Raw genomic sequence first — 21850 nt, 5'->3', positions numbered from 1 at the left:
CCCTCTCATATGCTTACTGAGCATATGCCTGAGCTGCTAGAAGATTCTTTCAAAACAGGGTTCTGAGTCCTTGCCTGCTTAAAGTCTTTCAAAGGCCCCTCACAGCCCCTGAAATTCAGGAATAATCCTCATCTGGGCAATCAAGCACTCCCTGAGTTGACTCCACACTTGCCTTCAGCTGTATCCATTTATTTTCAGGAGCGAGTGCCATCTGTCCCTCAGCTACTACTGCTGTGAGCATCCAATATTGTCTTTGGACTCTCTCATGGTCCTCCTTTCCCATTATTCTACGCCCAGGACAGGAGAGATGGTCTCCAAGAAAAGATGAACGTGAAACTACATTATATGCTGTTGATAATTTATGTTAGGGATGAGCATTAAACAAGAAGAGGGAGGAGAAAACAGTACAGTGCCGGCACTAAAATTTTAAGTTTCTTAAATGTTTTTCTTCAAAACTGTCCTACGTTCCATACTAAAAATGACTAAAAATCCACCCTTTAAACAAATAATTACCTCTTTTTGTCATTAAAGATTCATGCATATTTTAAAAAGCACTTTCCTGTCCCTTGCTGACTATCTCTGGAGACTTCTTTGACCTCCGGTTGGTTGGTCTTTGCTCTCTTCCTTTTCAGGGAGTGGTGGTGAAGGAGAAAGGTCCTCCTGTTGGCCACTGCTTATCTCGGCAAGACCACAGTTAACTGTGATCACCCATTATCCTTTCTACGGTGTAGACAACATCCCCTGAGGTAAAATACTGAAGGAATTTTAGAGAAAGCTCCTGCTCTCCTTAGCTGACAAAATATGTACTTACAAGAGGTTGTTACCATTACCAAGGTACCCAGGAGACCTGGGTTTCTTCTTGACCACTCTCTCCCTGCGTGATTATTCCTTTCCCCATGCAGGTGCCTGTTTCCATATGAAATTTCTAAGTGACCCTACGCACAGTGTTCCAGTTCTAGAAACTTCTCTCTAGCCCTGGTAAGGTGTCCTGGCTGCAAAAGAGCTTTGGAAAGGAGAGACAGTAGCCTTTTTATAAAGATAAGGTGGGGGTAGAAAAATCAGAGCAGATTTGAATCAATTATGTCTAAGTCAGGCGGCTCTACAAGGGAAAATAATCCAGACTGCGTGAATGAATTAACACATACAAATTTTTTAATAAAGCCAGTACAAGGCCGTGAAAGGATTCAGTCTTCCCAAGGAGCCTGGGAGGGAAGTAGTACAGGATGCTCGTTCCCATTTGAAAACGAGGAAACGTGGGTTCAGAAAACCTAAATAGCTTGCCTCCTTGGTAGTCGACCGATCGATCGATCGATGCCGTCCTCATTCCACCTCACCTCCGGCTTTGGCACTTGAGTCTCCTCAGAGGTGGCAGTCCGGGGTCAAGACCGCCCCAAAGGCCAGGCGGGGAAGGCCGCTTTAAATCAAGCCACTTCCGCCTCCCTAGGGCCTTGCTGCGTTCACCACCACCCTCGAAGCCGCCGCGGCCCTAGTCACGAGTTTTCCTCGGGGGCCCGCCCTTCTTCCTACTGATTCGGTAGTTCTTGAACCAAATCTGTCCTCTGATTGGTTGTTATCCCTTAGGCTCTCCAACACCGCCTACACCAACCGGATATAGGGGCAGGGTTTCCGCTTCCGCCTTCTCCCTCCCGCTTATCGTCGGTTCGCGGTCGCCGCCACAGCTGCCGCTGCGGGGCGCGGTGTTGGTGGGTCGGTTGGCTTGTCTCTCAACGCCGTGTCTGTGCCGTTGAACTGTCCGCCATGACTGAATTAGATCCGTTCGGTGCTCCTGCCGGCGCTCCCGGCGGCCCTGCGCTGGGGAATGGGGTGGCCGGTGCCGGCGAAGAAGACCCTGCCGCGGCCTTCTTGGCGCAGCAAGAGAGTGAGATTGCGGGCATCGAGAACGACGAGGCCTTCGCCATCCTGGACGGCGGTGCCCCCGGGCCCCAACCGCACGGCGAGCCGCCAGGGGGTCCGGGTGAGAGTGCGGCCGCGTTTGGGGCGGGAGGGCTTCTATAGAAACTCAGCCCAGAGTGTGTCTGAGGGCTCTCTGAACTCTTGATTCTTGCTGAACCTGGACGTTAAGAGTGTAAGGAGGAAACGAGACCCCAGCCCAGTCATAGCAGAAACCTAGGTTCGGCGAGCCTCCTTGGTGGTATGAATGTTTGAGCTCTCGGACGGGGCAGAGTGAGAAAGCAAAGAAAATAGGGTGTCAGGCTGAAGAGCTCGAAGAAGCCGGTTCATTTCAGGAACTTTTCATTGAGCGCTTGCTGTGCTTTGAGCCTAGCCTCTAAAACACAGCCGCATTGGCGCAGTTGGGCCAGACTTAAAAGGCAAGCCTGAGCCCTGCACTAAACCAGTTATTAGGAAAGGGAGGCAGGAAAAAAAAAATGAGAATAGTAGTATCGTTTTTTGAGATATATACAAAACAAAAATGGCAAGGCAGTTCAGCTTTGAAAGCACTTCAGGTGTACAGAATGTTGAATTATGGGGAGGAAAGGAGGCATGAATAGCGAACTCAAGGAAGGTGGTCTAATCCTGGAGGAAGAAACTCTAACCAAAGAAGGATAAAGAGTTTTACCATTTGTCCAGCGGATTATGTCGGGATTTCTGGAGCTCTACTTCCTCTAGCTACATCTTTGTTAGGCAGTGTTGCCTAAGCAGTATTTAAGATTAGTCTGAATTAGTTCTTCCAAAAGGTATCGGATAGAGAATGTAGTGTGGCCTTTTTCCAGCCAAAATCAAGAAAAGACAGACAACAACAAAAAATGAGCAGTAGGATGCCAGTTTGACCTCTGAATGCCTTACCTGTGTGTGATGCTTTGAATTACAGTGGGAGGAAAAGATGAGTAGAAGAGACCTATTCAGTAGAATGGGGAAGTAGGAAATTAGCTGGAAGAAATGAGACCTGGGTTTGCATTTACTTAAAAAAAAAAAAAAAAAAAGTCTAATTAAAAGAGAATAGGGCACTGGTGGGGCAGATAGGAGTGTTTGTACTACTCTAACCTCAAACCTCAAGGGGCCAGGCAGATAACATAAATGAGAGAAACCTGCTGTACTCTGTGAAAGCATTCAGATTCAGAAATCTCAAATTATTATGCCAGCCAGGCAGAACCGTTTTTGTAAGTAGGGGTAGGGAGAATGCTCGTTTGCAGCCTCTGAGTTTTTATGCTGCACCATGTTACCTCCTTAGTAGATTAGTCCCAAATAAGAATTTACACAAGAACATAGAATTCACCTGAAAATGTGAATCATAGCAAGCAGGTTGGACTGAACCGGGTTGTGGCCGGGAAATGAAGTTGGCTTTAAGTCCATAGGGTTTTGTTGGGTGGTGTTTATTAACATTTGCCTGAGAATTATAAAATTTACTTCTTAGATCCTTAGTTTCCTTCCTTCATTTAATACAAGAAAATTTGAGTCCTGCGGAGAAATGACTTGCTTAAGAAAAAAGGACAAGTTCTTGGCTCTGCCCCCAGTCTCCCTACCCGTAGACTGTACCATATGCTCTTGGCAGTTGTTTCAGCAGGGGTGTTACAGGACAAGAGATTGTCATTTCTGAAAGGTGGTGTGGCTGCCTTGGGTAGGACAGAGATGGGACAGTCAAGACCCATAATTAGAAAAGTGTCCTGATTCAAGGACAGTGTTACTCTTGCTTACAGTTGTAATCCCAGCGCCTAAGAGGGTGTCTGGCACATAGTAGACAGGCACAAAGGAATGAACAAAATCTACAGGTCCAAGAGTCCTGTAGAGAAATGACAAATCTTGATGATGGGCAGTTTGGAGAGGTAAAGGGGGGAGGGTAGAGTTGGATACACAGGTCCCTTGTGCATTAAGCTTTCAGCAAAGGGAAGGAAGGGATGATTGCTGACTTAGTTTCTAGGAAGAACTTTCTTAGTGAACTAAGCATTTAGTGATTTAAAGCCAGACCTCTGACAGTGTAGTTGAGGTTGGCAGTAGTGCATGGTCAGCACTTCCTTTGGGGATCAGAGAACTAGTTGGACACTTTATTTCCTTGAAAAGAGGCACTCTGGTGTTGACATTCTGTGCTGTCCTAGACTGCTTGAGTGTAAGTTTAACTTTGTGGTCTCGGGCAACTTAGGTAACCACCACTGCCCTGCCTTAGATTTTTTCATCTGTACAAGGTACAGCTATATACCGCATAGGGTTACTAGGATTACATTAGTACCTATAAAGTGCTTACACACAGTACTTGTACATATTACACAGTACATATTACTGCCACAGTACCTGGCTGTACTCTTAGGAAGGCATTACAAAGCCTGTAGGCCTTGGGGTGTGCTGAGGAAAAAGATTTAGGAGGGAGCCCTATATCTGATGTATTACTATACAGAGATACGTCGTCAGGAGACGCAAACAGATTGAATTGCAGTCTTGGGGAGAACTCCCATGTAGGATGGGAACAGGCAAAAACCAGAGGGATAGAGCCTTGGATGACTCCTTCAGCTAGGAGATCTGGAGAAGAGAGGTAAGTTTAGAGGTGGGAGGTGACCAGCTGAGTGAAGTGGCTCAGATACTGTGGAGGAGTAGGTAGTCAGGAGAGAGGCAGCATTAGTGTAGAGCTGTTGAAAAGCCCTCAATTACGAGGGCTGAGGAGGGAGGAGAAAAAGAGGTGATTAAAGAGCTACTGAGAGAGTATGGCAGTGAGGCACCATTTGTTGTTTCTGACACGTCTGTCCTTGGAGGAGGAAAAGAGGCACATGAATTAAAGGAAAGCCTTCTGGAGGAGGAGAGTAATTTTCTTGGTAGCAGTGGTGGAGAGAAGTTCAGGGAAATTTCATGCTTGCTAATTAGTATTGTGCACTTACGGTGTGCTGGTTCTCTGTAGCTGCTGATCCACGGGGTAACTGCGGGCTACGTGATAGCATCGTATTTGAGATAAGAAATGATCATGGAAGTTAAGCTGTGTTCCTGAGGTAGCAAGCTAGTATATGTCTCTACTGGAATTCAGACCCACCTCTGCTTGACTTCCAGTGGATGGGCACCATGGGAAGTCAAAGGTGGGTTTGGGACAAAATGTCTTTCTTCTTAGGAAACTTACTTTTATTCTGGCCTTTGAGATGCCTTAGGAAGTTTCCTTCTGGAGTGTCAGGTTGCTTAGCCTAGTTGTCCTAATCAGTCAAGGCCCTAGATGTCTTTCTGCATGTTTTGTAGCAACAGACAATTCTTTGACTTGGGCCAGTTGTACATCAGTACAGTAACTAATAGAAGCTCAAAGCACTTGCCAATGGGTTTGGATGAGTCTTCAGTCCTAAAGGACAGGAAGCATGTGACTTAGAAGGAGGTATGGGATGAGAATTGCTTCTAGTTTTGTGTATAGAATAGTGATGAAAGGCTCTCCTTTTGGGAATGGCCCTGGCCTGGAATATATTAACTGAATAGTTGGTGTGTTAAATGTAATATATTAACCAGAATTTAGGCCTAGGCCTGGCCATACTAGCTAGCCATTATAAGCTCTAAGAGTCAAAGTTATCTCACTCTTTTTTGTCTTAAACAAAAATGAATTCCAGGTGGATTAGAGAGACACATTTCTGGTTTTTTTAGTACCAGAAAAAACCATATAAAGTGACAGTGGGGGAATGTTTGTAATATGAGGGGACAAATAATACAGAGTGAATAAAGATCAAAAGATAGAAAAATGAGTAAAACTCAAGACAATTCAGTAAAGAAGAAAAACATCAGCTACATGATTACCTCACAAGAAAAAGAGATTTGCGGGACAAAGTCACCTTAAGTTTTTCCCCTGCTGTCAACCCAGCAAAAATTTAAAAACCTAAAACTCAGTCTTTAGTATCACTAAGAGTCTGAAAAATGGGGCAGTCATGTGGTAATGGTGATATAAATGAGACACTAAAGGAGGGACAAGTGGTCTGTATTTAGACATCTTTAAAGTGTATATATTCTGTGACCCAGGGGTCTGTATCTTGAAGGTTGTCTACTGGAGGGTCTTCAGGGTGACCAGAATGGTGTCACCGAAGCTCTGTGCCAGGCTGCTCCCAGTGCTGCCCACTTGGCATGGTCTGTGCTAGCAGTTCTAGATGAAGGGATATATTACTGAGGAGCAATTGACTATGCGCCCCAAATACTTCTATTAGTTTTTTGAGCGCTGGGTGCAACTCTCTGTCATCTTCCTTATGCTACCCCGTCTAATAAGTTTGGGAAAAAAAAATCTTTTTTGGACAAAGTAATGCAAGTCCTAGGTGGTACGTAGTAAATATTGGTGGACCAACAGATCCAGAGTACAGAATGTGTAGGCAGAAGCTTAAATCTTTATGATGCCTGTATGGAGACTTGGAAAGAAGGCGGAGCAGCACCCCTGAGGGATGCTGGGCAGCCCGGACAGATGGCCGATGGCCTCTTCACAATAGCTTGTTGGTCAGGGCAGGGCTTAGGACACATGCTTATCTGGCTGATCAGATAACTGAATTACTGAAACACAGTAATTTAAAAAAAAAAAAAAAAGGTGGGGGGGATGGGGAGGTCCTCGCAGATAGACCAGACCTTGCTGTATGTAAAGGCTGCCCTCCTCTCATGCAGGCCCAAGATTGCCAGATCTGTCTGCCTGCCCTCACCCCAAAACCTAGACATCCTGAATGTGTGAAATTTTCTGACTTGATAGTATATGTTGTAAATATGTTCAGCCAGTGGACCACCATTTTGCATTTTGTACTATATGGATTGATGGTCTCTAGCTCTTATTAAAAAAACATTTCCACATTCTTCAGATAGACTTTATCATTTAGCTCATGAACAAATTGTACCAGTAAGACTGTATCATACATCACACTTTGAGTTTTTGTAACTTAAATCCTTGAAAATACTGACTTAATTTGGTATGTCCAGATCTTAACCATCCCAGACTAGTTCCAGGGGTGTAGAGGAATTAGCTCAAGAAGTCTCAACTGTAGACCCTTAGGTCTACAGGCACAGGATGGAGAGTCCTTACTACCAAAAAAGCACCTTGGTTTGAACACGAAGCTGCATGTCCTTGCTCACAGAATGATTCCAGGCCCCACTTTTCTTTTGCCTTCTCCAGAACTTTCATAGAGAAACACTGTTGCTCTGTGAGACTCTTCTGCCAGGCATCCATGTGTTCTTTCTCTAGGGCAAAAGATCAAAAGGCTTTTGAATTGGGGTTTTGGTATAGATTTGTCAACATTTTGGTGAAGTACATCTTGGTTTCATTAAACAGGAAGTTGTTGATTGTTCTGTCCTGTGTGTAGCACCAGGATAACATTAGTATAACTTCAGTACTTGCAGCGGATAGTACTGTGTTACACTCGGTAATGCTCTGGCCCAGCATCTGACGAGTCCTGACTGACTGACTGAAATTTTGTCTTGCAGATGCTGTGGATGGAGTGATGAATGGCGAGTACTACCAGGTACAGAGTGCTCTGATATGTTAAAAGATAGTGATTGCGTTTTCCTTTCCTGTGATTTGAATTTATTAGAATTGGATATGTTATCTGCTAAAATGGATTTGAAAAGTGACATTAATCATTCCTTTAAAATGTTACTGATCGGGCCCTAGTATTGCTGATTTTATTTTCAAGAAATGAGCCTTCATGGCGATGAGGATAGCAGTGGCTAATTTAAACACTGTGTGCCATGCACTGTGTCAGACACTGCTTATATTTACTCTTTAATACTCTCAACAACCTGGGGGTCCTGTACTGTTGTTCCTGTTTACAGATGAAGAAACTGAGGCACAGAGTAGTCTAAAAGTCATAAAGCTGGTATGCGGTGGGGCTGGGGCCAGCGTTTGAACCCGGAGGGGGTTGGAGTTCATGGTGACTGCCATTATTTTCCCGTCTGTATCACTGTGCTGAGTTGCCCGCCCAACTCAGACTAGCTCAAACCAAAAAGTCTTTTTAACAGTTTATATATACATAAATGAAGTGTCCTTGAACCAGGACTCTAACTCGTTTTCCCTAGGACTCTGGCTCTGCTTGCTAAGCATGCATTTTTGTGCTCAAGCTTTTTTCGTGGTGGTCAAATGACTACAGCACTTCTAGGCTTCTCAAGTGCATGTCATGTTATCTAGAACAAGGTGGGGGTTTCTCCTCTTCTCCCAGCCACCCAGCAAAAGTCTTGCATTTCCTTCTGGATCATCTGGAAATAGTCACTACAGCCTGGGGAAATAGCATGATGCTTTGTTTAGACCTGGGTTTCTGCCCATCCTTCAACCAGTTAACTGGCAGGAAGGATGTTAGTCTAATTGGTTTAAACCAAGGATGGACTAACTTTTTCGTAAAGTACTAGATAGTAAACGTTTTAAGCTTTGTCATAAAGTCTGTGTCAGACTGTTCTTGCTGTAATGTGAAAGCAGCCATAGACCATACATAAACGAATGCACACAGCTGTGTTAAGTAGAATTTAATTAAACAGGCAGCTGGTCTGGACTCTGGTTTCCAGTGCCTGCTTTAGAGCGTAGCCCTTAGGGTGAGACAGTATGGGTTTTAGATCCTGGCTCTACCTCTTACTAGCTGTGAATTGGACATGTCATTTCTCTGTGCCCCAGATTAGTCCCCCCAAATGTGAAATGGGAATAAAAACTTTGCAAGTTGTTTGGGAGATAAAGCCTTTATGTGGCTAACCCATGGAAAATGTCAATAAGTTAGTTACTAATACTTCAGTAATAATTCTCTCTTTATAGTCTGGTTGGGTGAACCTGGAATTTATTCCCTAGTTCAGCAGGTGAAAAATCTTCTAAAGATTAAAATCTGTTTGAGTTGTATCAGTTTATTAGCTGTCAGACCTTATGCACTATGAAGAATCTGTCCCTGTCCCCACCCCCATGCATACACTCATAACTCCTAATTTGCCTGCCTTTTTATTCTTTCCCTCAGTGTGGCTAGTGACTGTACATTTTCTTTTGGACTCCCTTATACCCAGAATTCACATATTAGATGGTATCAGGTGCTCTTGATAGCATTTAGAAGTTTTAGCTCCTGAGCCTCGCTGAGCAGTGTATTTTACCTTTGTTACTTTGAAGATCCCACATAAGCTGCGTGTCAAGTTAGGAAACTAAAACTAGTAACACTGTAAGTCCATGACCCAGCTCCCCTGCTTTCCTCTTTCCCACTTCTGTCCCAGGTATTACAAGGCAGGGTAACAACCACTCCGCCTTCCTTGCAGAGTGGAAGGTTGTGTGCAGTCATTTTGAGAGCTCCCTGTGAGCACATAAGGTGGTGGTGGTTTTTTTTTTTTTTTTTTTTTTTTTTTTTTTTTTTTTTTTAAGATAATCCTCTAACATTTGCTAACGGTCATCAGCACGTGACCAGCGTGTCCTGCAGTGGATACGCATTTCGGGAAGGTGTGTTTGGTACTGATAGAACACAATTGTGTTTTGTGTTAAGGAGAGTAATGGTCCAACAGACAGTTATGCAGCTATTTCACAAGTGGATCGATTGCAATCAGAGCCTGAAAGTATCCGTAAATGGAGAGAAGAGCAAACAGAACGCTTGGAAGCCCTCGGTAAGGAATCTTTTTCTGTCTTGGGGTGTCTGTTTTCAGTGGAATAGTTGACCTTGACTCTTAGCCCTTTTTAACTGGAATTAGCCATAATGTCCTTGTCTAATATTTGGGAAGATACCTTCTGCAGCCTGAGGGTTACAAGGTCACCCACAGGGAGATGCTTAATCACAGGCCATTTTGTGAGGATTAGGGCAGCTCAGAGAGCCACCACCAAGTGCATCCTCTCGGGAAGAGCAGAGCAGAGCAGAGTCCTGAGCTTGGAGCAAGGAAAGTAGATTCAAGGCCCAGCCTTATTAACTCTTCCTAGCTATGGGCACTTGGTAGTTCAAACCTCACAGAGTCTGTTTCTTAGTCCGTGGGGTAAGATCAGTGTTAGCAACTCCAGGGTTCGTCTGAGATGGTGTTTATGAGAGAGGGATGTGAGCTTGAAGGTCCCCGCGAGAGAGATTTCAGAGTTCGTTTATCATTTCTAGGCTGAATGTAAGGTAATGCTTTAAGAAGAAAATGTGAAGTATGTTAAGAAACACGTACAACTTGATTTTCCTACTCTACTATCCCTGTAAGTTAAGTTTGTATGTTTTTGTGAGTGAGGAAAGTGAGAATCCTAGGGTAAGTTTTTGAATCACACAGCAAAGAAGCAGTAGCATCAGAACTCCACTTATGTCTGCCCTGCCTCGTGGTCCGTACCCCTGCATCCTTCAGCCGCCTTGCATGTAGTGTATGCCGTCCCGCCGACATCAGTGCCAGCCGGCCTGGCCTTCCGTGAAGATCTGTGTACATGGAGTGTCACTTTTGGTCAGGGTCATGGGACTTGGCATCTGTGCATAAGTGGGTTGCAGAGGTGTGGCACAGTGTGGAAATAAAGCCGTGGGGTATTCTTTTCTCATCTTTTTATTAAAATTTCAAACATGGGCATCTGGCTGGCTCAGTTGGTAGAGTGTGCAACTCTTGATCTTGGGGTCATGAGTTCGAGCCTCACATGGGTATAGAGATTACTTAGTAAAACTTGAAATAAAATTTCAGACACCAAAGAGTTGAAAGAAGAGTAAAATGAACTTGTGCATACTCCCTTAGATCAGTGATTAACATTTTTGCCATATTGAGTTCTCTGTATGTAAATGAAGCATGTATGTATGTGTGTTTGTTTGTTTTATTCACACCCATTTCTCATCCACTTGCAGATACATCATCCATTTCATGCCTAAATATTTTGTGGTATATCTGGAAATAATGATGTTCTTTGTACGCACAATGTCAGCATTATTAGTCCTTTTTGGGAACCATTGAATTAGTACAAACTGACTCTTTGTTATATGGGGTTAACTGACACCTAGAAGTATGACCCAGTTAGTGCCCAATCTGTTCTCTCTCCAGCCCAACTTATGTGGCTTTCAGAATAAAGGGCACACTTTGAACCTTTGTGGCACTGTCTAGTAGAATTTCTTTGATGGAAATATTAAAGATGTGCTGTACCGTATGGTAGCCACTAGCCGCATGTGTCTGTTAAGAGCTTGAAATGTGACTAGAATGACTGAGAAACTGAGTTTTTAATTTAATAAATAGCCACATGTAGCTAGTAGCTACTGTATTCGATAGTGCTTTAAAAAGATGAACATTGTCTTCATGATGCTGGTAGCTTCAGTCTTTGCTTTTTCTTTGTGTGTCTCTTCTGAGCGGGCAGAAAGGCAGGACTTCGCTGGTACTAATATTTGTCATGTTACAGAACCCAGCCTTTCTCTTTTCCCAAAGTTTAGCGAAGTTGTCTTCCCCGTGAAGAGAGTATACTTAGGTCACTTTGGTATCTGGAATAATCCCCCCCCTTCCCAATGATCAGATTGGGCACTTTGGGAATATTCCATGAAGTGTTGTTTCCTTAACTCAAGATGCTTTTCTACAAACATTTGGCTTTGCAATTGAATTAAATTGGTCTGTGAACTAGGTGTTTCTTCAGTTTCATGTTTTTTCTTTGCAAGAAAGCACAAGATGCTAAAAATAGAGAACCATGGTTTTCAGCTTAGCTGGTGACTGCGTTCTCAGAGATTTATTTTCCGTGAACAGTAACAAGGACTGCTCGAGAAGACAGCCGTCTGTGCTCCCTGCTCTCTAAGGGAACTCTTCAGCCTTCCCTCCCTCTTCTTCTGCCCAGATGCGAAGATCATGTTGTCACTTGGATCTTTGTTCTGCTGAACTAAGCATTTAAGAATTGTTTGTATTTTTTTTTAAAGATTTTATTTATTTGAAAAAGCACACAAGCAGGGGATAGAGGGAGAGGGAGAAGCAGGCTCCTCGCTGAGTAGGGAGCCCAATGTGGGACTTGATCCCAGGACTCTGGGATCATGACCTGAGCTGAAGGCTGATGCTTAACCATTTGAGCCACCCAGGCATCCCAGAATTCTAAATTTTTTGTCAGCTTTTTAAAAAAATCTGTAAAAGCAAGAAAATTTAAAGGGATGGTTTTTATGCAGTAACTACAGTCTGTGCAGATGGTTACAGTTTTTATTTAGATTAATTTTTCAGAGTAAATTTCTGTGTTATTTTGTTCCTAGTATATTAAAACTTAAAAAATAATCATTTTCAGACTACAAAGAAAGGAAATACCCAGTCAAAAAGTAATGTTTCAGAAGTGATTTCACCACTATTGAAAAAGATTTTTTTGTTTTAATTTTATTTATTTGCCAGAGAGAGAGCGAGTACACACAAGCAGGCAGAGAGGCAGGCATAGGCAGAGAAAGAAGCAGGCTCCCCGCCGAGCAAGGAGCCCGATGTGGGACTCGATCCCAGGACCCCGGGATCATGACCTGAGCTGAAGGCTGCAGCTTAACCAATTGAGCCACCCAGGCGTCCTTGAAAAAGATCTTCAAGCTTCCTATTTTTTGGTTTCTTGTCCACATACACTGGCAGCCCAAAGTGTATCCTGCTGCATTCTAGCACCTTCCATTCTACTTCTCCTTAGTGCCACAGACACATATTACAAGTCTGTTGTATAGACTTGACTTATCAGTGAAAATCTGAGTATAAAAGAATTCTGTGTGGGGCGCCTGGGTGGCTTAGGTCATGATCTCAGGGTTGTGAGATTGAGCCCCGTGTCAGGCTCCATCCTGGGCGTGTAGCCTTAAGATTCTTTTCTCTCCCCCTTTGTGGGCACCCTCCCAATCTCTCTCAAAAAAAAAAAAACAAAAAAAAAAACAAAAAAAGATCAGTCACCTTCTGATAAATAACAAGGTACAAGTTCTTTATAATCTGAAACTTTGAGGAAGTTTCTAGCTGCTAACAAGCTATTTCCAGTAGCTACAGACCAAGTCTTCTGCAGGTTGTTACTGTAAGACGTTCTTGGAAAGGCCCTGAAAATACCCCAAAGTGCTTAATTGCTTCCCTTCAAGAGGTTACTCACTGTTGCCACCACTGCTTTCTCCTCTTCCATGATGCTAGCTAGCTACAGGTCGGGCTCTGGCTCTGCACTGTCAAAACTCTTGTTTGGATCTCTGGTGATCACCTTCTGTTCCCGTCTTGTGATTGATTGTTTCTAGTTTTGTTTTCCTTTCCATTCCTCTCTTTGGATGCAGCTTAATGAAGTAAGAACGGGTAAGCTTCAGAGTCAGACCTGGTTTGAATCTTAGCCACTTGAGGAAAGGTAACTGAAATTCTCTGAGCTGTAGTTTTTCTCAGTGCTGAACATGGATCTAGAGTTGACCTTCTCGGGATTGTTGTAAAGATTAAATGAGAGGTCTGTCTATTATAAAATACCTGCCAGAGAGGATGCTTAAGAATGTGTTCCAGGTGAAGTCTCAGGGTAACTTCAGATGTCCACTGCAGCCCTAGCCCTGACCTGCATTTCTGTCTCTTGCTATCTACTGACTTGGTCTTTTTAGCTAGTTGTCATATTTGAGAATCCAGTCTGGAAAACTTCCTAAGTTTGTATTTTCTCTCATTCGAGAACCTTCTGATTAACTATTAATGAGTCCCACCACTCCACCTCAGCCCCCTGCAGTCCCCTCCATTAGAGCTTTTTTAATTCTGTCCTAGCTCTGCCACAGACTCACTCTGCATCTGAGCAGGAATAGATGTTTTGTGGTCCCCTTCAACTCTTAACATCTGTATTCTCTTCCCTGGTTCCTGAACCCTCTCTTTCTCTGGTTATTTCAACAGTAGGTTTCTGCTTTATAGAAGTGTTTCTACCATGTTCAGTTAAGAGAGTGCTACCTTGTGTTTTACAAAACCATCGATTGGCAGAGTTGGGGTGTTAAATATAGTTTGTAAGAAGATTTTGTTGAAAGATTATCTAATATCAAAAGTCCATCCTGAACTAATATTGGCAGTATAAGTATTAAAGAATCCTCCTGGGGTGCCTGGGTAGCTCATTCGGTGGGGCACCTGACTCTTGATTTCAGCTCATGGTCTCAGGGTCCTGGGATTGAGCCCCGAGTCAGGTTCCACACTCAGTACAGAATCTGCTTGAGATTTTCTCTTTCTCCCTCCGCCTTCCCCTACTCCTTCTGGGCTCTCATGCATGTGCACTCTCAGATCTTTAAAAAAGAATCCTCTGCTTTTTCCCTAGTTGGTGCTGCCAAAGGCTTTTTTCCTAGGTATCTTCCCCTACCCCCAGAAGAAACCCCAAAACAAGTGAATCCACTAAGATGTCAGTGGATTGAGAGAAAACGTGAAACAACTTGGATAGAATCACTGGGATAAGAGACTAGATGTACAAATACGGAAAGTAGGATTTTGTCTTCCCTCCTATTGTCCCTCCAAAATACACACACACACACACACACACACACACACACACACGGATACATGGACACGGACACAAACCTGCACACCCCATAAGTTTAATAAGACCAAAGAAATTGATGGTGCAAACTTCAGTTTGTGTTTTGCCTCATTTGTGTTTCTTTTCCTTCCCTTCAAAGATGCCAATTCTCGGAAGCAAGAAGCAGAGTGGAAAGAAAAAGCAATAAAGGAGCTAGAAGAGTGGTATGCGAGGCAGGACGAGCAGCTACAGAAAACAAAAGCAAACAACAGGTCAGTCCCTGTGCTGCTAGCACTGTTTTCCGAGACGGAATCACATTCATTTCTGACAGCCAGCATAGTTCTCACATGCTGCCTCTTGTAGTGTGAAATGTCTCTGTGGGTTTTGGAAAAAGTACTGGAAACATAAAGGTTGCAAGTCTCTTGGGTCATAGGAGCATAATTCAGCCTGTGCTTTAGCCACTCCGGCTGTGGTGACTTTAGCTCTTCACCTGAGAGTTTGGTCACTTCACGTTGCTTGTAATAGTACAAAACAGCAAAAGGGAAAGTTATTTCATGGATCCATTCCACATTTGGAAATGTAACCCTGAAATGAAGGGCCACTTTCCTAAATATAGCAGGATCTCAGTACTTTCCAGATGATCATAGACTTGGTCATGTTGCATCCCCTAAATACAGCCCTGCCTTCTGAAAGCTGCTTTACAGAGGGGTCCAGTAGCAGGGAAACGTGTGTGTCATTGGGTAGCCGAGAATGTTCCAAAATGGTGACTGCAGAAATAAGGGGTCTGAGAAAAACTCTATTTTTAAAAAATGCTCTTCAGAATGGGCTCGCTCAGTGAAGGTTAAGAGCAATTGTAGGGAGAAATCATGTTCTTTCTATCAGCCCCTCTCACAGCACCTGCGGTCTTGATTACTCTGTGCTTAAAGTCCACTTGGAAGTAGCTCAGAGAAAGGCGGAGGTAGCACTCCTGGCCTTGATGCAGGCCGGGGGCTGGCCCGTCCTGGGGGATTCGGAGCCCAGCTGTCCCTCCGTGGTCACTCCCCTACCTCACAGGAAAGAGCGGCGAGACCAAGCCTGGGGTATTGGTAGTTTTCAGTATAAAGAGCCTTAGGATCCTGCCCTCAGAGGCAGAAGGTAGTTTACATGCTCTTGCCTCAGGCAGCTCTTAGCTGGAAATGTGCCGGAAAAGAGGGAGTGGACTGCTTTGCCAGCCAGCCTGTGCTGTTTAGCATAGGGCAGCGACGGCAGAACAGCTGGACCGTCGTGTACGGTAGCCTTCAGCTACTTGTCTCTTGTTGGCCATCCTTGCATCTGGCGGGCTGGAGCCCGTGCCCAGTGGGGGATGGATTCTCTAGGCGTGCCTCTCAGGTTCCAGGATAAGTGCTGTGATAAGTGCGGTGGGCTGCTCTCTGCTCTCGGTGTTGAGTTGCTCAGGGCCGGGGCACTCGCTACCGGAGCTTCTCCTGAGCTTGTGATCAGTTTCAAGTGCTGACAGGTCCAGGCTGCTTTATTCTCTGCTCATTCAAGATGATTGACCTGAGGTACAAGTTCAGAAATCTAAAGGGGGATGAGTGGGTGCTTTGTGCAAGCTCTGTGTGAGGCCCCATTTATCCTAGCAAGTTGCCCATGAGTCATTCTGCCCTGAAGTACTTGGTAGAATCAGGCTGACCCTCCCTGTTCGGGATCCCTGATGTGTAGACAAGCTGATACATAGATTCTAAGACTTAAATGACTGTGTTGGGAATAGGGTTCTGATGGCAATTTTGCTAAACCGTGGCCCTTTCTGTAAAGAAAGGGGTGTCTGAACAGCATCTGTTGTCCTTGGACCAAATAAGTGTACCTGTTCTTAGGAGATCAGTCCCCCAGGTTTAGTCCCTCCAGGCATGGATTTAGGGCGTTGGTACTGCTCTTAGAATTGTAGAAGGGTGGGTTGGATGGTCTCCTAGATGAACGTCCCAGGTTCCAGAGAGGGGAAGAGACTTACACTTGCCATTCATGGAGAATGTAGGACTGTTCCCAACCAGATTCCCTGCTTTGCAGAAACCTTGAAGCATAGGGTGGGCTCTGTCAAATTAGTGGCACACTGGCCCTTGTCACCAGGGTTCCGGGATAGAAGAAATGGTTTTGACACTTGATTCCACTTATTCTTCATGGGCTGGGGCAGGAGCCACTTTGAGCTACCATGGGGGACTACTTGCAATGGTTTCCCCCTTCCCTGGAGATTTTGACATTGTTACCACTCCCCCTCCATTTTTCTTTTTTTTAAGTATTTTATTTATTTATTTGAGAGAGAGTAAATGAGAGCATGAGAGGGGAGAACGTCAGAGGGAGAAGCAGACTCCCCATGGAGCTGGGAGCCCAACGCAGGAATCAGTCCTGGGACTCCAGCATCATAACCTGAGCCAAAAGCAGTCGCTTAACCAACTGAGCCACCCAGGCGCCCTCCCCCTCCATTTCTGACTCTCTAAACGGTGTCCCATGGGACTAAATCAGTAAGTCCGTTTACATATTTGAAAGAACTGTCTGTAGGTAAATAGTGAATCTCAGGAGAAAATAGAGTGCTCATTTCAGGCATGTGTCTTCCTCTGAGTGACTTTTGCTGCTGGATTTTTTAGGGGCCCACAACGCTAAGGCAGAGCAGTTTGAGAGAAGACATGATGTGGTGGGGAGGAAGGGCCTATTTCTAGGAGTGGATCATCAGGCCTCCTGCCTTCTAGATGCCCTAACCTAAAACCTCAGGAGCACATCTGTGCCAGGCACGGTACTGGGCAGTGGGCGGATGACAGCTGATCTTGCCTTCATGGCATCTGTAGTCTGGTGTCCCTCTGCAGTTTCTTTCTTTTTTTTTTTTTTTTTTTTTTTTTAAGATTTTATTTATTTATTTGATAGAGACAGAGAGCTCACCAGTATGCTGAGAGGCAGGCAGAGAGAGAGGGGGAAGCAGGCTCTCTGCTGAGCAGAGTCCAATGCAGAGCTCAATCCCAGGACCCTGGGATCATGACCTGAGCCGAAGGCAGAGGCTTTAACCCACTGAGCCACACAGGTGCCCCCCGCCCCTGCAGTTTCTATCTCCTTCCTTTTGTCCCAACTTGAGGCCCAAATATTGTTGTACAAGAACCATGAATTATTAGTGACAGCCTGTGGGGAAAATAACTTTCCATTGGAGCCAGTCAGAAGAGTGTTGACCAGAGAGCAACCCCAGACCATCTTCCCTTACAAACAGTGACAGAAACATTCCCTTTCACAGGGAGCTCTGGTGTATCTTTTTCAAGATACTTTTTTTTTTTCCAAGATACTCTATAAAAAGTTTGGGGAACCTGGTTTTCCATGATGGCGGACATTTTTTCCATGCCCCCTGGGGACTGTTAATGTGGGTCACTGCGTGAGCACCCTGCAGTCCAGCCCCCGTTTCCCACAGGCTTCCCTGAGGATTGCTGCTGTCAGACCCCTCTGTCAGGTGAAGACCATACAGGTAGAGGGGCTGCCTGTGGTGATCAGGGTTTTCCGTCTGCTTTGTTTGTCTGTAGCCTGGGTGGTGCTATGCTGTCCCTGAGAGTTCTGTAGTCTTGGGGTTAGCTGCAAAGGCGGGAAAGCCTGCCTTTCAAGCTTTTGTTGTCTTAGTGATGCTGTGGCCATAGTCATTCAGCCTTTATTTTCTTCAGTAGGAGCAAGCACAAGTTGAAATTGATTATGTTTCGCGCCTTGTGTAAACTAACAGGATTATGGGTTTACAAGCCCGCCTGCCTTTCCTTTCCTGCCCACTCAGTCTGCCCACAAACAACTCTGTTTTCTTGCTGATTCAGAGTTAAAATCAGGCTGTTCTTTTTTGCTTTCTTTAAATTTCCACAAATCACCACCTATGTGTAAACCAAAATGGGAAAGAAGGAAGGCTATGTGTGAGTTTAAAAATAAACTGAAATAAAATTACTAGAATTTCCCTCCAAATAAATAAGGGCACCTAGGTTAATAAGCAGGCATGATTGTCCTTAAAAATGTCCCTTCTATTCCTATACCCCAAACCAACCTGGCAAAAGACAGGGTAGGACTCCCGGGTGGGGGAGGTCCCCTGCCCACCCACAGTGGATGGCGTGGGGTGGAAAGTTTTATACCTGGGATGTGCCCCCCTTTCCTTTTTGTCCCAGAGTCCTGCCCCTTTGACCCATTTCTGGTGTTGTAAGAGGGTTAAGTGAAGTTCTGGTCCCGGGCTATACCTTGTGACAGCAGTCCAGTCTGGCATGGACTGAGCAGATCAGCACCTTCAGGGACAGACAGGAAGCCAGAGCCAGGACCCTTGGCTGCAGTTCTTTCCACCGGACCACTTGATGTACAGCAAGTTTTTCCTTTAAGGTGGGGATTTTGCAATGACCACCTCTGTTCCCAGAATACAGATAATGGATCTCATTCAGTCAGGGCAGGGCAGCAGGAGTCAGATAATCGAAGATAAAAGTTGGCTACCAGGCGTAGCCGGTCTGGTGTCTGGCAGCATTGACGTCCAGTAAGACTGAGTCTCCCGAGTGCACAGCCGCGGGGCAGCCACACTCTGTCCCGTGCGAAGAACCAGGCAGGTTTGCTTGGGAGTTCCGGGGCCACTTCCGGAACTGGTTGCTGCCAGTCCAGGTCTCCTGTTACTTTACCTGTAAAGTGTCAGTGAGAACACTGGGCCCAAGGTTATTGGGGTCGAGGACCGGCTTGAATGGACGCAGTAGCTCTGCGAGGGCTTACTGGAAGTGGGTGTCAGGAGACCTGCTCGCTGTGGCTGGGAGAAGGCGGGAAGGACTCGGCAGGGCTCACCTGTGAGAATCCCCAGGGGGAAGGCCAGTGGGAACCTTGCCTGCCAGGGTCTCCGGTGCTTGAAGCCTCGCTGGGTGAGCACAGAGCCTTGGGAGCCACGTCCCGGAGCACAGTCGTGCCTGTGTTACGGATTTGAGATGTTTCTGCTTCTCAATGTTCTCTCTTTTTTCCTGCCTGCTTGCCTGCCTTTTGGACCTCTTGCTGTCTAGGGTGGCAGATGAAGCTTTCTACAAACAACCCTTCGCTGACGTGATTGGTTATGTGTATGTTGCAAAACTAATTTTTTCCTGTTTTGATTCTACTTTTTGTTTAGATTTAATGCTCCTGTAATGTCACAAGTTGTTCTGCTTTCTAAATGATTTCAAATTGGCACTCTGGGGGCTGCCTGAGAGAAGGTTGGGGGTGTGATTCATCGATTGTCTTGCAGAAGCGTGACTCCCTTTAACTGAGCCTTTTTTCCACTTTTGGGGTTTTGGAGGGAAGGAAGCAGATTCCCTTTTAAAATGTGGGTCGTTGCGACCTTGTCAGGAAAGGCTTTGGGACTGGGGTGGCCCTTTAATCTGTTGCTGCCACCACTGCCGCCTCCCTGCTTGGGAGCCAGTGGGGGCAGTATTTTCTCCATTTGGTTCTTTTGAAGACCATGTGGGGTTGGTTGCTTCTTCCTTGGGAGCAGAGGTTGTCTCACTTTGCGGGGGTGGGGGTGTCCTGTAACTGTTTCTCTATGGTGGAAATTGTTCAGTGGCCAGCTTCTGATGCATGTTCGCCCACTTGGGCACAAAGAAGCCCCAGCTAAGCCTAGGCCACTGTGGCTCCCCCAACCCCCAAGAAAACGGAATATTCTCTGGGAAGGTATTTAAGGACTCTTACTTTCAAAACAGTATTGCCGAAGACAACTTGGAAACCGTTCTTGCTGTTTCCTGAAAAAATAGTACTCAATTTTGATACAAGGGAGATGGGGGTAGAGGGAAGAACAACTGGCGGGAAGGGTGTACGGTAGGTTCGTGTCTGTAGAGCTTCTTAGGGCCTGTGACCTCGACATGTTCATCCATTTAGAATACAGAGTGGAGTTTCCCGGGTCCCCAGATGCATTTGCAGTGAGATTTGTGAAATGCTGGATTTACAGGTGGTGTTGGACTGATTTTTGCACATTCTCTCTGGAGTGGAAATGGAGACTGGAAAGGTCGAGTCTGGGTTTGCTGGGCAGCAGGGTGGCCCAGCAAAGCCAGCTGCACGTTCCCAAGTGTAGACGGAGTGGCAAGGGCATGTCTAGCTTACTGACCATCTGCATTGAGCTCATTCTCATTTTCTATATCTGACCTAAAGTTTCTCTCGTTTCTTTTCTTCTCTTCACCTTTAAGCACAAACATAAACCATCCTTGCTACAGCCTAGAACAGTTAAGTAAACCTTTCTCACTGCCCCTCACTGTGTGTGCCATGAAGTCGCAGTGTTGTAGTGGCTCCGGGCTTCAGCAGTGTTTGCCACGGCCATCCCTGTGAGAGTGCCACCCCTCCGTCCCCACAGACCAGTCATCTCCATCGCTTTTGCTTTGCCCGTGATGCTTGTTGGAGTAGATGAATATAGTGTGTCTTCCCTCCTCTTTCCACTGTCCTTTCAGGCTGTAGCTCCCACGAGGTAGTTCCCAACTGGGGGTGGGCTGACCTTGATGTGAAAGAATGTTGGAGCAGCATCCTACCCCCAAGCAGCTAACCTTGATGGGCTCTTCAGCCATTAGGCACTGCCCCCTTCCAGAGCGTGCCCTGAGCGGCCCAAGGCACCTGGCTGGAGGGAAAATGGCCAACTTGCAGCTCACCTGGAGAATGTCCTAACAAATCCCCTTCCAGAATGGCTTCAGTCTCTAGCGCCTGCTCGCATGGGAGCTGTGTCTTGAATTCCTTTTGGTCTGCCCTGTTTCTCTCTGGCCTTAGGAATAAATCCAGAGGCTATCATGCAATGACCAGTGGGCTTTTGAGAAGTCTCTCGATTCACTTGAAACTCAGAGCCCAACATCAACTACAGTGCACATTCTTGACCAGCCTGCTGCTTTGCTCCTGCTGATGAAGGCAGTGCATAGCTGGCTATAGCTGGCTAAGGACTTGCTTTTTAATGCTCTGTATCAGCAGAGACAGAGAGTGAGCCCTGAACCAAACACCTGTATTCCAACATTTTACACAGTGGTCCGGGCACCCTGTGCCTAGGAGAACTGGCCGCGTGTCTGCTCCCGAGTCTGACCTGAGCCAGGGGCTATTCTCTTTGGAAAACCGGAATGCCAGGAAGTCAGGCACGAAGAGACGGTCACTTCTGTCACCAGGTAGCCGTCAGGTAGCTTATGTGAGTGGTTCTGCATTAAACCAACATACTTTGTTGTTGCTTCCAGGGCAGCAGAAGAAGCCTTTGTAAACGACATAGACGAGTCGTCCCCAGGCACTGAGTGGGAGCGGGTGGCCCGGCTGTGTGACTTTAACCCCAAGTCCAGCAAGCAGGCCAAAGACGTCTCCCGCATGCGCTCTGTCCTCATCTCCCTCAAGCAGGCCCCCTTGGTGCACTGAAGAGCCCCCCCCCCTGTGGAAACACTACATCTGCAATATCTTAATCCTACTCAGTGAAGCTCTTCACAGTAATTGGATTAATTATGTTGAGTTCTTTTGGACCAAACCTTTTTGTCTTTAGAGTTGATCATTGTTTGTGATTGCATGTTTCCTTCAACTCTGTTCTCCCTGGCAGTCAGAGAGGAGGGGGAGGAGGGGGGAAGCCTCCCAAAGGTAGCCTCAACCTCTACTTTTGTGCATTCTGAGAATAAATTTGTTTCAAACAATAAA

The 21850-nt window shown here is 45.7% G+C and overlaps 1 protein-coding gene across 4 annotated transcripts; it reads left to right on the top strand.

Moving 5' to 3' along the window:
- The first annotated feature begins 1624 nt into the window (after positions 1-1624).
- Positions 1625-21850, top strand: CLTA (clathrin light chain A). Of its 4 annotated transcripts, XM_059142873.1 has the most exons (7): positions 1625-1975; positions 7360-7397; positions 9375-9492; positions 14403-14514; positions 19243-19296; positions 20392-20427; positions 21409-21850. In XM_059142873.1, the coding sequence occupies exons 1-7, from the start codon at positions 1759-1761 to the stop codon at positions 21578-21580; spliced, it is 747 nt and encodes a 248-aa protein (XP_058998856.1). In that variant the 5' UTR covers positions 1625-1758; the 3' UTR covers positions 21581-21850. The 4 variants fall into 4 exon arrangements, with proteins under 4 accessions (XP_058998856.1, XP_058998858.1, XP_058998857.1 ...); XM_059142875.1 differs by lacking the exon at positions 19243-19296; XM_059142874.1 differs by lacking the exon at positions 20392-20427.

The sequence above is a fragment of the Mustela lutreola genome, chromosome 12 (genome assembly GCF_030435805.1).
Source record: "Mustela lutreola isolate mMusLut2 chromosome 12, mMusLut2.pri, whole genome shotgun sequence".
In the NCBI taxonomy this organism is placed as follows: Eukaryota; Metazoa; Chordata; class Mammalia; order Carnivora; family Mustelidae; genus Mustela; species Mustela lutreola.
Note: the sequence above shows the minus strand (reverse complement) of the source record. Positions and strands in the feature narration are given on the sequence as shown.

Bases quoted from the DNA above. Each gene is read 5' to 3' on its own strand.
- CLTA (XM_059142873.1), top strand. From the start codon at position 1,759: ATGACTGAATTAGATCCGTTCGGTGCTCCTGCCGGCGCTCCCGGCGGC. The intron at 14,515-19,242 runs GTCAGTCCCTGT...CTTGCTGTCTAG, and splicing joins AAAACAAAAGCAAACAACAG to GGTGGCAGATGAAGCTTTCT. The intron at 20,428-21,408 runs GTTAAGTAAACC...TGTTGCTTCCAG, and splicing joins CCTTGCTACAGCCTAGAACA to GGCAGCAGAAGAAGCCTTTG.